Raw genomic sequence first — 16,078 nt, 5'->3', positions numbered from 1 at the left:
AAATACCAGCAGAATATTAAATTCACTTAGGCTGGAAAGATACAAGCGCTTTCATACTTAATGCATAAACATCCTTTTAATTTCTAAATGCAAAAAAGGGTAAGAACTTGGCCTATGTGGCTTGTGTGTGGGCTGTTAGTGGTCTACAGTGGCTTTTTTGTGGCATTTTAGTAGTATACGCTTCAGCAGTAAAATGTTAGCTCATAACTCAACAAGACTTCACAATCTAAATTATGTTTACTTCCTACAATTTGTGGACACCTTTCTAAATGCAAAATATATATACTTTTGACCTTGCACGCGTGGCACTAAGAGTACAAAGTAATATCTATATATTAAGCACTTGGAAAGTCCGAAATGTATATCACTTGGAAACTTATAGTGCAATGAACACTGCTATGCTTGGAAAAGCCTAAGGCATAATCTCCTGGAAAACCACGTCTTTATCTTTTATGGTGGTTGTTTCAAGCTTGAGGCATAATCTCTGCAAAACCATGTCTTTCTCTGCAAATGTGTTTTAAGTCGAGATCAAGAGCTTCTTAAGGTAAAATTTGAGTTTCAAGCAAAAAACATGTATATATATAGCCAACTGTACACGCAATAAGCATATAATAGGAAAAGGAATAACAACGAGAACACAAACCTTCTTAAGTGATTCAGCAAGTTTTTTTCTGGTTAAGAACCACATCAGCAGGCACATAAGTTCCTTAAGTAGCAAGATTTTTGTTTTCTACATGTTTAGGATCCTTTGTAAGATTTAAAATATGTTAGGCTACACAATGCAAGTATTTTTAAAAACGTCAAAGAAGAAAAACAAAAAAAACAATATTCAATGGAGATTCCTTCAAATTTTATATTCACAATAGTTTAATATCAAAAGACAATATTCAATGTTCAGTGAAATTATAAATACAAAAAGAATGCAATTACCGACCAGATAAAGATTAGATCTGGTTCATGACAATTCTGACCACACTTGTAAAATCAATTTATCATGACAAACCCTTTGGTTTTTAATTCTTTGATTTTAAAATTTTAGCAACTTAAAAGCATATATATCTTTTATAGAGCGTAGACTCACCTTGAGTGGCCTCTTTACGAGCAATGTTAGCTTTCAAAAGATCTGTAGCTGTTTCGGCAGCCTCAATTCCAGCTGCTCCAGTGCAGTAGCTAATAAATCATAAAAGGATAAAAGTTTACCTACGAAATGAACGATAAAACTCAAAACGTAAGTAAACTAAAACTAAATTACGTGCCTATATTTATCAAAGTTTTCTACTCTCAATCCTATTGAGATATAGTGGAGTAGATGATTCGTTCCACTCCTAGTCCTTCCGCATGATGTGTTATCTACGTATAAATAGTCTTAACTAAAGTCTAATGAGAGATTTACAAAATGGAAACTAGACTACGATGTAACTACCCACAAGATGCAACTAGTCGACTATTTAAACAACTATGGGAATACTACGTTGATTCTATGATAAGGAGTTAGAGGGGGATTGATTCCACCTTAGCTCAACTTAATCCACTAACGGCAAATCGTCGTAATCCGAATTGAACTGCTTCGCAGAACAATCTGGTTTTTCCTAATCCCTAATTACACATGGCATTTCTACCAATTCATAACTAGCATGTGAACGATTACACCCATTCTCATGGTGAACTAATCATTTCTAGAGTGGAAAGGAAATTATAACGACTCTACGATAATCGGAATCAACCTTTCATCAAGGCTTCTCAACCCCCTCTAATGGAGGTTTAGCCGAGAATCATCACGCTATCTTTCCCAATGGAATTCAAACAAGACATGATATAAAGATTTGAACTTTGCTTATTTAAACTCAATTGGAAACTAATCATGCAAGAATTAATTGAATCTAAGAATTGAAACTAAATAATTAATGGAAATGAAACTAGATTATCAAGAACACTATTTTATTAATCTAATGAATAGCAATAACAATAGTTTAATACTGAATTTAAAGCAAGAATACAAACTAATTAATTAATCTAAAACTAGATCTAGAACTAAGGTTTAATGTCTACTTTTCTTATCCTAACCTAATTTATTTTCTAACCTAAGTATCTACCATTAACAAAGAGTCAAGCTCTTGTTTTTATACTTTCAGATCCAAAAATCGTGCATGGGCTTGGAGCCATGTTTTGGGCCAGATATTCTCTGGCCCAAAACACAATTCTTTCAGTCCAAAAAAGCCTCTTCAGCTGCAGTTGGCTTCAACAGACTTTTCATCTACTTTTGCTCTTCTGATTGGGTCAAGGCTTAGACCATTGGAAATCTCTTTCCGAGCCGGTCGTTTTGACATAAGGTAGGCCCAATTCCGAGGTCTGAGTCCAAAGATACGGCCTTCGGAAGTTCTACTGACTTTGTGTGTTGTTTCTGCCCGCGTCGACTTTTCATCTTTTGACCGGGCTTTACAAAGGCTTTGTCTTCTTGAATCTTGGCCTTTAATCATAGAACTCCTTAGCAACCGACCTTTGCTCCTTTATCTCGCTAAAGTGGCACATTTCTACACATAATGGACTTTGAAGCCTGAAATGCATAAAAACACGTAATCAGTATTAACTCATAATTATTATTCACATAATTGGTCTAAAAGTATGACTGTTACATGGTTAAAACTACAGATTTGGGCTCTTATCAAACCACCCCCAAACAGCATTTTGCTTGTCCTCAAGCAAAGATGAGAAATTAGAATAAGTGATAAAAAATGGAGTTCTATCTACTCTCGTTTCGCTGAGTGTGATTGCATTGACCATATGCAACAAGGCCTTAAACCACTAGGAATTCCCTAGTGGACGAGTTATAGCCTCGTGAGAGTTTTCCAGTGAAGGTACTCACAAACTTCATCTATACCACAACGACTAAGAAATAAAACTATTGTTTCCTTATTCATGCTCTAAATTAACTATACCTCTCACTAGCAATGCATATAGAGTAATCAAGTCGAAACCTAAGCTAATATATGCATAATTATCAATCATCTACAATAAACATATATACAATGAGTAATACTATGAAATGCCTAGCAGGTTCGTTTTTGAAACTCGGAATAGCGTCCTTAAGTAGGTTCTCACAATAATTGTCAAGATACAACACTCTGATTTTTCCACTCAAGTTTCACTACTCCAGTGTGCTAGTGGGCACACTTTACCTTACAATCTCAATGACAACAAGGAAGCCGGAGTCGATCAAACACATCTGCCACTTACTATCACACTAACCTATTCCTAATTGAGCTAGAGGTCTTTATTAGGTGTTGCGGGGATTAGGAGATGGTTTAAAAAGGAAGGAAATGGATATTCAAAAAGGACAAGTCTGAGATAATAAAGTCTTCATATTACTAGAGAAAACCTTGTTATTTACTTTTGCTTCCACACTTTGTTTCCATCCTTAGCCATATATATATATATATATTTCTTTGGCTTTTGACTCCTTTTATTCTATTTTTTTGGAGTTTTTATTTTATTTCTATTTCTGTTTTTATTTTCTTTGGATGAAAACTTCTTTTCTTTATTTTCTAAAGCAATTAACTAACTTTTGTTTACACAGGTTTTTCTCTTCTTCTTTCTTCCTCATTCTATTCTCAGACTTATTCTAGAATGGGTAGGTTGACTTTTTTATTTTTATTTTATTATTTATTATTTTGTTTTATTTTTGTAACAGGGTAAAGGATTTGTGGTTTATGAAAGGCTAAAGAAAGGCTCAGAGGGGCGACTAGCGGAAAATAATTCATAGGTTTGAATTTCTGGCTATATCGATCCAAAGAGGGCCTAAATTCTCGCTTAGGATATGGCATAGTGATCAAGCAAGTGGACGTATGATTCCTCTATTCGGATTTTACTTCTCCCTTGTGTCATTTCTCAAATGTTTCGCTCATATAAGGCTTTAGGCTATATTCTCACAGGATTTGTAGAATAAGTACTCTAGCCTAGATTTGAAACTTTCATCGCTAACAATCATAGATACTCATGTAATATATTTATAGATAGATGCAAAGATTATTATCTACATATTAACCTAAGTTTCTAAAAATTATTCTAATGCAAAAGCTACGTGAGACTTCAAGATTATTAAGAGCATAGAGAAAGAAAACAATACCAATATTTCTAAGTGTATAACATAACTTATTTATTTATATTTTTGAATTTTTGAAATTTTAACTAGAAAACAAATGCATATTATATATATTTATATCCTAGCAGATGCCTTAATTACACGTGTTTCTATGCCCCCCCAAACAAGAAGTATGCTTTGTCCTCAAAGCATTTAAATAAAGAGGGTAGGAAAAATACCATTAAAGCGCATGAAATTCAGGAACATCTGCAAAACAAGCTTAGAACGTACTAATATAGGAAATAAAAAACTGACGCAACTCAATAAGAGTTCCACCCATTATGGAGTTAACAAGAATCAAATTGCTTGGGACATAAGCAGACACTAACTAGAATTAAAACTTACCTTATCTCCCGCTTTATTCATCATCTTCCTCATCCTCTTCTTCTATAAAGAAGTGAGGTTCCTTCGCGTCCTGCCATGCCATGATAATTTGCCAGGCTTCCCGCCATTTATCATCTATTATTGCTAACCTATTAAGCGACACTTGGTCTGACGGGGTGTAGGGTGCAACCTGATGAGGTTATATCCTCCACCCTTGCCAAGTCATTGCACGAAAAGATCGAATAATACTATTTGTGGGTCGCACAGTGTCGACCGTAATCCAATCCGTGAAACGTATACAAAAAACAGGAAAGAAACATAGCATAATACGGGAAATTAGAACAGACATAAGAAGGTACTTATACCTCATGCTATGGGCTCGAGCTAAACTAGACATCAAGGTTCTGGGAAGGTCATGGCACATACGTCCCGTGGCTAAAGCAAGGAAGACGCTACAAGTGGCATCATTCACAGAAGAAAAACGCCATTCCCTTAAAATGTTTAGCATGATCCAAAACATAACAGTTCCTATGTTCATGGACAGGCTACCAAAAGGGACGTTATAGTCCCCTTGGTCCTCGATACGGAAAATGCCTGCCCCATACGACTCATGCAAAAACTTATAAGTATAGACATGCATATTATCTACCCAATAGCACCATGGGTCTTGTATTTCAGCGGGCATAGCAAGTCCAAGAACAAATGCTAGCAAGAACCTGGTAATTTCCATTGGTTCATCATCAATGTTGATGGAGAACACTTGTTCTCCATCTGGTCTCTCAAAAAAAATGCAGTTATCGTAAAAATAAGATGCTAGTGTTGGAGAATAAAGTTCAGCAGGTCTTACCATAAGCGGTTCCCAAGCCTCACGTGATGTGATAAGCCTCCGTAAAACCAAGCACCATAAGTAGTGCTTTGGAACAAATCTTCGAAAGACTGTTCCGTATTATTATAGGAGATGTCATCTCAAAACGATGCTCTGGAACAGTTGCAAATGATCTGGGAACAACCCGAGAAAACTGGAAATTTTTGTGTACACGGAGGTCAGGGCGCAGGTGCGCTATGATGATTTTGGAGTTCCAGTGTTTGAGCGCGGGTGCGCTTTGTGCAAAATTTCTGACAAATGAGTAGGGCGCGAGTGCGCTCCTCTGGGGCGTAGGTGCTCTCCGAGGTGCTGATGATTGAAAAATGAGACGAAACGTGGGAAACATGGGAGTGAAAGGTGAGTGATGGAACTTAGGTGTAGTGTGGGTTATGAGTGTAGAATAAATGAAGTTTATATAGGTTTTAAGTTGCTAAAACGGATCGGGAAGTTACCAAAAAGTTTTTACGGTAGTTTCCGGAAATACTAAAATTTCCAAACCCGAAAATGGAAACAACTCATATTCTTGATTCTAAAACAACCCTAGTATCTTTTAGGTTGAATTTAGGATAGAACCTACCCATTTTATCGAGAATTCATCCTAACCAATATTTATTCATAGATATGCCTAATCGGCCATATTCTCACCCTGACTCCGAAATAACTTCTAAAAACGAGGGTCATATAAAAATCATGCTGGAATAGATAACACCACCCCCAAACAATTTGGAAAGGTGGGATCAATATTAAACAACCACGCACAATGAAAATAACCGCATTATATTAAAATTTTCATTCGAAGTACATTTCACATCAAAATTCAAATTACGGAATTAAAACTTACATTAAAATAACTAACAATAATAAAACTACAAATAAAAATCATCAAGCTATACTATCCCTAAACACGTCGGTACTGGTAGCGGAGGGCACTTTCGGAGATGGCTCCCCGAGCTCCCGATGGGCCACCACCATTCGTCTTTCGGCGACGACGCTCGTGCCTCGATGATGTGTCCTCAGAAGGAGAATCCCCGTAAGGTGGGAAGCGTGCAAGCATATCGGCCCAGAACTGGCGCTGAGCTTCCAGCTCAGTTCTCATATGTTCCCACCACTCATCCTCACGCTGGGTACGGATCTCGAAGTTATGGTGGATAGTAGCCTGTCGAGTTCGGAGGTCTTCGCAGATAGTATTGAGTGAACACATGCCACGATGAATCACAGCCATGCGTTCTGCATCTGACCAACACCTCTCCAAAGCATCAGCATCAAAACAAGTCAAGTCCTCCTCATCCTCCGAGTCATTCTCATTTCCGACGTCCTCCTCATCCTCTTCCCTATCCTCAGGCAACCTCCAAACTCGTTGGACACAATCCTTATAAATACGAGGATTTCGGTGTAGGGTGAGGTAAATCCTATCAGACGTCGGAGTCGCTCTCAACTTCAGCATGATCTTGGTTATCAAAATAGGGAGAGGTGCAATAGACTTCCCAACTCCCCTAATCATGTTAAGCAAAAACTCCAAGATACAGAACTCGTACTTCTGCTCATGGAGTATCCATAGAATGTGGAGGCAGTTCAGACTGATGTCCTTGACCTTCTCCTTCCCTAGGACGTTCCGACCAATCCATCGAAGCTGACTGACCCAATTTGGTTGGTTCGAGGGATGCCTGGCGAACACAATGCGAGCTCGCGTTGTAGTTCCCTTCGGTAACGATTCGTTCATCAGCGGCTCTACCCCATTATATTGGGACTCTGTAGCGTGGCATCGGATGGATTCTAGGCGGAATGCCTAGAATCTCGGCCCCAACCCAGAAGTTACTTTCTTCCTCTTCTTTGCCACCATAACAAAAATTCTACTCCCCTCCAACTCTCTCGTGTTGTAAAACCGTCGGACTAAGTCTTCTTGGTAAAAGGCTTCGGTCGAGTACCACAAGCTATTCCAATCTCTACTAATCATTTTGTCACCGTAAAATGGCGCGAAGTGGTCGCCAGTAAATGCTTGCTCCGGCAAAATTCGACGTTGTTGAGCCATTGGAGTGTTTGGAATGTAGTGGGGAAGCAATGAGGGATAACCTCACAAAAACGATGGTGGTGGTGTGGTGGTGTGGTGCAGCTTGAATTTTTATTTTCCGATGGTTTTTGATGATTTAAATTGGTGCAGGTGGTGGTGGTACGGTTTTGAGAAGATTTGGAGTGGATTTTTTGATGGTTGGCGTGGGTTAGTTTGATTTTCTTTTTAATTTTATTTTTTAGGTTTTGAATTTTTTTTGTTTTGTTTGTAAATGGCGGTTTGAGAAGATGAAGAACGCGACTGTTGGTGCGAAGGTAAGGAGCGCAGGTGCGCGCGGGTTGGGCCCAAGCCCAATTCGAATTTTTCAAATTTTTCGATTTTTCGCGCAACTTCAAACTAATATTGCCGCTTCGTTACCGGTCCGATTTTTGCGAATGAGATATGGAAATGATCAGGAGAGAATTTCCAATCCAATGATCCATAAAACACTCTATTCCGACTGTGGATGACATATAAGATAGTGGAAAATGCCTCGAAATGCGTGCATGATGTACGTTATGTGAACGAATGAACTCTAAATTCATAGATTATGTCAACCTGAATAGAAATACAATTAAACGGCCTAAGCAACTCTAATGGGACATAAAACATTCTAGGACGGAAACACGAACACCATTCCCCAAAAAATTTTTACAACAGAGTTTAGAAAATTTGTTTTTAACAGTGGGTCTTTTAAAGTCAGATTCCCGAGACTTCCTAGATTACTATGTTTATTATTTAATATTTTTTTTACTTTTATAAGGAAAAACAATAAGCAATAGGGACATAATTCACCCCATAGAGAAACATGACTCAAAAATGAGAAAACATGCAAGAGTGGAAAACGTGAATTATGTTGAACGTGGACTTAGGATCCGATACTTACAGCTACACACTCCATAGGGAGGGCCCGGTTACCCTAATGGTGCACTCACCAATATATGAAAATGAAAGGAAATGCACCAAACACAAAAAATTGAGTCATTTATAGTCAGATACTCGAGACTTTATCTAAACATATGTATGAACATGCAGTTTATCATATATCAATAACCGAAATAGTTGAGGATCATTCGATAAATAAATATCACATAAAATATATCCAAACACAATCAAGCACCAAGATTTCCTATGACGCAACCTAGTGAACTGAAAGCGAAGTCGGATAGACCTATAACGTAACCTAGCATGCACCTTCTTTTTCATCTTTGAACGAGAGGGTGTCCTAGTGAATAAGTGTGGAAAAGTGAATGGTTGTGGAAGATACACTACTAAAAAATTGACATTTCCCGACAGATGGAAAATAGATATGCCTACGGATCCAGTCCATACTTCTATTGCTGATGGACATTATCCGTCGTCATAAAAGCCCAGGTCCGTCACAGCTCACTTTTTATCTATTCCAACCCGGCGACGGTTTTGTTGGGGATCTAATCCGCAACAAAATTCAACCCTAAAATCCCAAATTTCTTCTCGGTGGCTCTATTGTTATTTAGACAATAAAATTTTTCAGGAAACCATCGGCTTACATTTAGGCGCCAAGGTGAAAATCTCCCCCCAATAGTTTTGTGAGCTTGAAGATTTAACGTCGTCATTGTTTTCTCTCTTAGTTTTTTCTAGAGAAGTGTTTTTTCGACCCGATTCGTTGTTCTAAAAAGGCAGCCAAACACAATCTTTTTGCTCGTTAATTTCTCAGGTAAATTTTCAATCTTTTTCACTTTAAGCATCGATATCTATAATCTTTTTGTGAAGAAATTTGGTGTTTAGAAGTTCAAGTTTAGATCTGTGGTTTCTTTTTTTAGTGATTGGCAATTTATTATCTCATTCGTAATGAGTGTTTGCTACAACTGTCAACTCAAAAAGATTTCTTAAAGACTGATGATTGAGGTTAGCGCACTAAAGATTCACTTTATTCTGTAGATCGAGTTTTGTAGTGAGGAATTGAGGTTAGCGCACTAAATATTTCTTAAAGACTGATGATTATTCAGTGAAAAACATTTATAGTATTAATAAGCCATCCTAATTCTATTGGTGGTAATCCATGTTCTGAAAATCCCAGGTCAAGTGCATGCATTTGGTTTCATGTTGAGTTTTATTAATTCCTTCCACTGTCTACACTTTGTTATACTAAGTACTAACATTGAAATTATTCTTAAGCTTCTTAATTTATGTTATTCTTTTTTCGATAGGAAACTTCTTAATATATGTTCAGAACCATCTTTTTAGCAAGTACATTATTGAATGACAGTGACACAAGCTCGTGCTAGTACCAACTCACAAGGACAAAAACACACGCTCTTGCACACTACTGATACACAATCACTAAAAGCTACTTTAAATTTGATAAGAGCAGGAAATTTTCAGTGGTTTAGGAAAAATTCCAAAGGATAATGCCCATTTCCCCCAGAAAAAGTCATTATGAACTACGGGTCTACGATGAAACAAATTGAAAATAGTAGCGAAAGCATAAGATTTTCATAATAATGAAGTCACGGTGACATTATACTTTCGACAACCTGCATCTCCTTTGGTATTAAACCAAGTAGTCTTTGCAAGTGCATACCCACGGTTTAACACGAAAGGCCCAGTCCCTCCAACAATTGACATCTCCCTTATTGGATGAAGTACATAATTCTTCCCCAAACAATTGACTTAGTAATTCTTCCCTCCAACAATTGACATCTCCTTATTGGATGAAGTACTACGTTATATTTTCCCTCCATGAAGGCATAATTTAAAACCATAAGCAAACCCGACTCTTTTTGAGCTGCCGATGCATATATACCTTGAGCTTTTCCTACGAGTTTCGACGTGAGCTCGAGTCCTTCTGTCAAGGGATCGTCTGTAATCATCATAGTGCCAAATCTAGGGACTTTCGGTCCAGCTATTTGCTTGGCTGATGGTTTGCCGCCACTGATAGTATCATGAAAGTAGAAATGAAGGTGGCTGAATTTCTCCTTCATTTGTCCCAAGAGTTTGGTTTCAGAAATCCATTCAGAGTTTTCTCCATTTTTGATGATGAGTATGGTTGAGAGAACGAGCAAGTTGAAGAAGTTTGTGAGAGCAGAAGCCATTGCAATAGTTGTTGAGGTTAGAAAGGCAGAATATATGAAACTAACGGGTACTGAAAATAGTGTAGTCGGTAGTGGAAGGGGATTTTATGGTTATATATTATGTGGTTTGATGTTGGCGTGGTAGCTAAACTTGGAGGACATTATACTTTTGAGACTTCTAAACCGACCAATGTAAGACCATTGGGATTAGAATAACGTAATTAAGTTGGCCAGTTGGATAATCATTGGTTCCATCTAACCATGCGCTTTTATCTCATATTTATGTTCTAGAGTGGGTATCCAACTATAGGGAATCTCCCTTTCTCTGTTCCAAAATACGAGAAGAGTGTGTGATTTTGGACATAATGGCATTTCTGATTTGGTGAATTGAATCTAACTAGGCATAACGATATTGGTGTGGCCATTGATAATGAGTGAATACATATTTGAAGAGGATCACTCTCAAGGGCATATGACACATTTTCGTAGTCTTCAAAGTCGAGTGAGACATGGTCTTAAAAAAGGTTTGTCTCTCTCATCATTTCACCTACCCAGGAGCTTGATGTTCCCATAAACCATGTTAAAGCATCTTTACAGAATGTTAATGAACTTCCATTTCTCAAGTGGATACATGTTGGTTGTCGTTGGGGTATAATTATGACTTTCTCGGAGCATGCTTGCTTTAGAAATAATGAATGCTTTTTCTTTACTCATGTTTCCACATGCATAATAGGTACTCCAATACATTGTAGTGGGGTTGGGCTGTTGGGGCCTTCTCGTTGCTAGGTCAGGTAATTATCTTTAGGGACTTTCATCCCTTTGTGGCTTTGTTGATGAGATTGCATGTATGTAGTAATGTAGAATTGTAGAGCTACAAGCAAATTACAGTGAAAAATGGCTTATTTCTTCACAATAGATCTAGTACAACCTAAACTACACAGATATGGATTTGAGCTTATAAACAAATGATTGTGCAAATTTGGTGTTTTCACTTTGAGCTTATAAATAGATGGTTTTTTTTATACGATATAGTTTATAAAGTCGTTGTTTTGAGTATTGGTGTTAATGTTATAGTTTTATTTATAGATAGTTTAGATCTGGTTCTATTAATTGCACTTTGTTAATGCTTTATTTACTTTATTATTTTGGTAAAATAATTGTATTAATTCATGGCTTAGATTTGAGAAATTTTGGGTTATTGTTATTTTGTTTTAGGTTTAGGGCATGTGTAGACAATCAACAATTTAACTGTTATATTTTGCATGAAAATTGTTGTTGGAAAATGATGCTATTCTAGTTCTCCATCTATTTAATTCTTAGCATGGATGCATTGCGTTGTATGGTGAGGTGCTTAGTATTGCATTCTAGAATGCTAAATCATAGATTTATTTGATGCCTAATTATCTGATTTGGTTTATGCTTCTTACATACTAGCTTTTCTTTGTTATATATAGTGGTATGGATGCTTTTGCTTCATCGATAGATAAAAGTTGGATTTCCTTGAAATATCCAGATAAGCGTTTTATAGCTGGTTTAGAGAAATTTGTGGAGTTCACGAAGATACACCATCGTAATAAAAAGGTCATACCCTGTCCATGTGGGGCAAATGCCTAAACCAAGGCCCGGTCAAGACCCATGATGACGTCAAAGTAGATTGTTTTAGGCATGGCTTTGACGAAACATATAATGTGTGGTTCGTGCATGGTGAAGTAGCACAAAATCAGTATGTTGAACAAGGATAAGGTTTTCGTGATAATGCATATAATGAAACGGACATGGCTAATGCCCTTAACACTGTGGTGGGGGAACTTGGTGGTGATAATTTGGATACGCTAATGGGAGAACATAATGAACAAAATGACTTATTTGAAAATGACTTATTTGAAGATGTTAAGTTTAGTTCTAATTTGCGTAAGGCGATGAGTGAATTGTATGCTGGAAATAAGGACTTCACCGTTCTTAGATTTGTAGTGAAATTATTTAATTTGAAGATCACACATGGGTGGACTGACCAAAGTTTTACTGCATTGCTTCAACTATTCCAGTTGGTGCTTCCAAGTGGGAATAACACACCAAACAATATGTATCATGCGGATAAGATAATCAAAGATTTAGGATTGAAGTATGATAAAATTGATGCTTGCAGAAATGATTGTATGTTATACTGGGGAGACTACAAATCTAAGGTTTCTTGTCATATTTGTGGGGTCTCGAGGTTTAAAACTTTAAGAATTGAGGAAAGAAAGAAAGGGGTCAGGTCTGGTGCTGCGAATATCTTAAGATATTTTCCACTAGCAGATAGGTTAAAGAGATTATATAGAGTGGATTGGGTAGCAAAGGCTATGCGTTGGCATTCAATTAGAAAGTCCCCTTCAGGTACTTTAGGGCATCCAGTTGACTCTGGGGTGTGGAAGTTAATTGATACACAATACCCAGATTTTGCTGCCGAGCCTCGAAATGTCCGTTTGGGGCTAGCAACTGATGGCTTCAATCCTTTTGGGTCATTAAGCTCATTGCATAGTTCGTGGCCTGTGATGTGTGTGACTTACAACCTTCCACTTTGGTTGTGCATGAAACCCCAATTCACCATGCTCACAGCACTCATCGAAGGTCCAAAACAGCCAGGTCAAGATATTCATGTGTTTTTGCAACCATTGGTCAAGGAGTTGAATGACTTGTGGCATGAAGGAGTAATGGTAAAAGATGCATCAAAAGGAGACGTATTTAAAATGCGGGCTGTTTTGATGTGGACAATACATGACCTTCCGGCTTATGGAAATATCTCCCGGTTGTAAGACTAAAGGAAAACATGGTTGTCCGGCTTGTGGTCCAAAGATCGCTTCTTTTTGGGCTTATGAATGGAGGTAAGCATGTGTACATGAGAAGCAGATGTTGGTTACCTTTGTTAGATGAAGCCAGAAATGATACAAGAGAAAGCACCTATGATAAAACTCAAGAGCTAGAGGAGCCACCAGCAAGGCTAACTGGGATCGAGGTTGATACTATGACAATGAACTTAAAACAAAAGTTGGGAAAGGCAAAACGAAACACAATGTTACCGAGTGCGATGATAAACCGAGAAAATGAAGGTGAATCGTGGTTTTACCAATAGGTCGGGATTCTTTGGGTTGGATTATTGGAAGTACATTCCAGTCCCTCATAACTTTGATGTCATACATATTGAGAAGATTTTTTGTGAAATCTTGATTGCAATGATGCTTAATTCGAAAGAGAAGACCAAGGATAATGACAAGGCACGCAAAGACTTGAAGCTTTTGAAAATTAAAAGAAGGTATTGGTTATCCCAGGTGGATGGTAAAACTGTTATGAAGCCGGGAATTTTTTGGCTTAACAAAGTGGAGAAGAAATGCTTTCTTAATACATTGCGCAATCTGAGTGTGCCCGTTGGTTTTAGTAGTAATTGGTCTAATATTGTCAAGGCTGATTCAGTAGATTTAAAGGGATTGAAGTCACATGACTATCACATCTTGATGCAGCACTTGCTCCCGGTAGCAATTCAACATGCCTATAGAGATGGCAGTATAAAGGAAGCTCGATCTATCATCAAAAGCATTTGTACTTTTTTTGGTGCTTTATGTGCTAGAACAATAGATGTCGAAACACTCAATGTACTTGAAAGAAATATGATTAAGACATTTGCGCTTTTCGAGAGACATTGCCCTCCATCACTTTTTGTTATCATGATGCATTTGCCCATTCACCTTGCTCAGGAGGCTCGTGAATGTGGTCCTGTTTGGGCGAGATGGATGTATACATTCGAAAGGTATTAGTTTTGTAATTATTGTCTTGCAAATTCTGTTTCCTATTAATGTTATTCCTATAATGTGTTCCTTGTCGTTTAAAGAATGATGAAGACTTATAAGGGATCCCTCTCAAACAAAGCACGTCCCGAGGGCTGTATTGCGGAGTGTTACTTGAAAGAAGAGACCCTTATTCATTGTGGGGCTATAAAGGGGGGTGGTATTCTAGAGAAACTTGATAGGATGGCTGAAAATGAAGCTCCACTTGTACCTGATTTGTTTGATAAGATTCATGATCATACTATCAAGGAGGTTGGGCCAATTGGTGTGGGTCATGGCTATGGGTTAGAAGGTGTTGAGTATGAACAGGCACGTAATTGGGTATTAAAAAGCCAGGCTAAATATGATTATTGGCAGGAGTAAGTATACCTTGACATAATTGTTTGGAATTGCATACTAGTTTAATCAAATGAAATTTCTTTCTAACATGTTAAATAATATATAAGAAGTACACCAAATTTCTTGAGGACCAGAGAAGAACCGGGAGGAAGAGGGCAGGCCATTTAAGGATACCTTTGTGTGATAATTTCACATCATGGTTGAAAACACAGGTTGAGTACATAGAGTCAAATGATGTCCAGTTCAAAGATGTTGTGAGAGGACCTACAGGTTTGGCAACAACATACACAAAGTATTGTGTAAATGGTTTTCTCTTTGTCACCAAGGATCATGAACGAGCACGAAGGAACCAAAACAGCGGTGTTAGCACAAGATGCATGACTACTTTTCGGTGTAGTGCTAAGGACAAATATCTAGTTGAAGACTATGTCGAATACTATAGTGTTCTTCGGAAAATTTTCCAGCTACAGTATCGAGAGGGGTACAAGCCTGTTTTGTTCAAGTGTGATTGGGTAAAATGCTCCCAAATTGGTGTGAAAATAGATGTAGAAGCAAACCTTAAATTGGTGAACTTGTCTAACCTAATGAGTTCAGACCGCATGGCTGATGAACCGTTTATTTTCGCGGAGCGTGCTGCACAGGTTTTTTATTCGAGGGATCCAATGGATCCTGATTGGCATGTAGTCATAGAGGTTCCAAAAAAGTTGTATTCTGATCATGATGAAGTGTGTCTGCTATCAGATGATAGAACGATAAATATTAATATTGATATAGGAGGGCCTTCCAATGTGGAAACCATGGAGGATGATCTAGTACCTAATGACCCAGAAGATGTGTTTGTGGTTGTTGAGAATAGGAGAAATAAAAAGAGACAAAGATCTAATAGACCATGACTTGGTCGTTTTTTTTTTTTTTTTTTTTTTTTTTTTTTTTTTAATTTGATTTTTTGGACTGTTTTGTTTCCATGCTATGTATTTTGTTGGTTGCAATGACTTGTGAATTTCTTTGTTGGTTCTTGCATTATATAAAATTAAACTATTTGGTTTTGTCCTTATGTCATTGGCTATGCCCTTATGTCATTGGTTATGTCCTTATGTCATTAAACTATTATAATTGATTGTGAAGTGTCATCATGGGAGCAGAAAATCAGCACAAGTATAGGATTAATAACTTCTTTTTCCCTATGTTATGTTATTAGAATCTTATAATTTGACTGTATGCTCTCTTTGAAATTCCACATTTTATTTACTGAACATGGACACTCACTACTCACCTGGTGGTTCAAACTCACTGGATGATGATCAACTCAATGAAGACATGGGTAATTAATTTCAGTTTAACATCTAAGATTTCTTTTAATAATTATGATATGGTATAAGCTTAATTGTGGCATGTTGTCTGTTTGTGCAGGTGATGATGCCACAAACATTCTGGGTTCATCCGGAACTGCATCTTCTAAAAAAAGAGGCCCTTCAATTGGCATCGAAGAAA

At 37.5% G+C, this 16,078-nt stretch overlaps 1 protein-coding gene across 1 annotated transcript; it reads right to left on the bottom strand.

Annotated features, from left to right (window-relative positions):
* Window positions 1-412: 412 nt before the first annotated feature.
* Window positions 413-10,448, bottom strand: LOC147525697 (dirigent protein 2-like). The gene is made up of 3 exons (XM_086580401.1): window positions 10,160-10,448; window positions 1,082-1,153; window positions 413-504 (listed from the first exon to the last, which is right to left on the bottom strand). The coding sequence occupies exons 1-3, from the start codon at window positions 10,446-10,448 to the stop codon at window positions 413-415; spliced, it is 453 nt and encodes a 150-aa protein (XP_086436527.1).
* Between the last annotated feature and the right edge of the window lie 5,630 nt (window positions 10,449-16,078).

The sequence above is a fragment of the Coptis chinensis genome, chromosome 1 (genome assembly GCF_015680905.1).
Source record: "Coptis chinensis isolate HL-2020 chromosome 1, ASM1568090v1, whole genome shotgun sequence".
In the NCBI taxonomy this organism is placed as follows: Eukaryota; Viridiplantae; Streptophyta; class Magnoliopsida; order Ranunculales; family Ranunculaceae; genus Coptis; species Coptis chinensis.
Note: the sequence above shows the minus strand (reverse complement) of the source record. Positions and strands in the feature narration are given on the sequence as shown.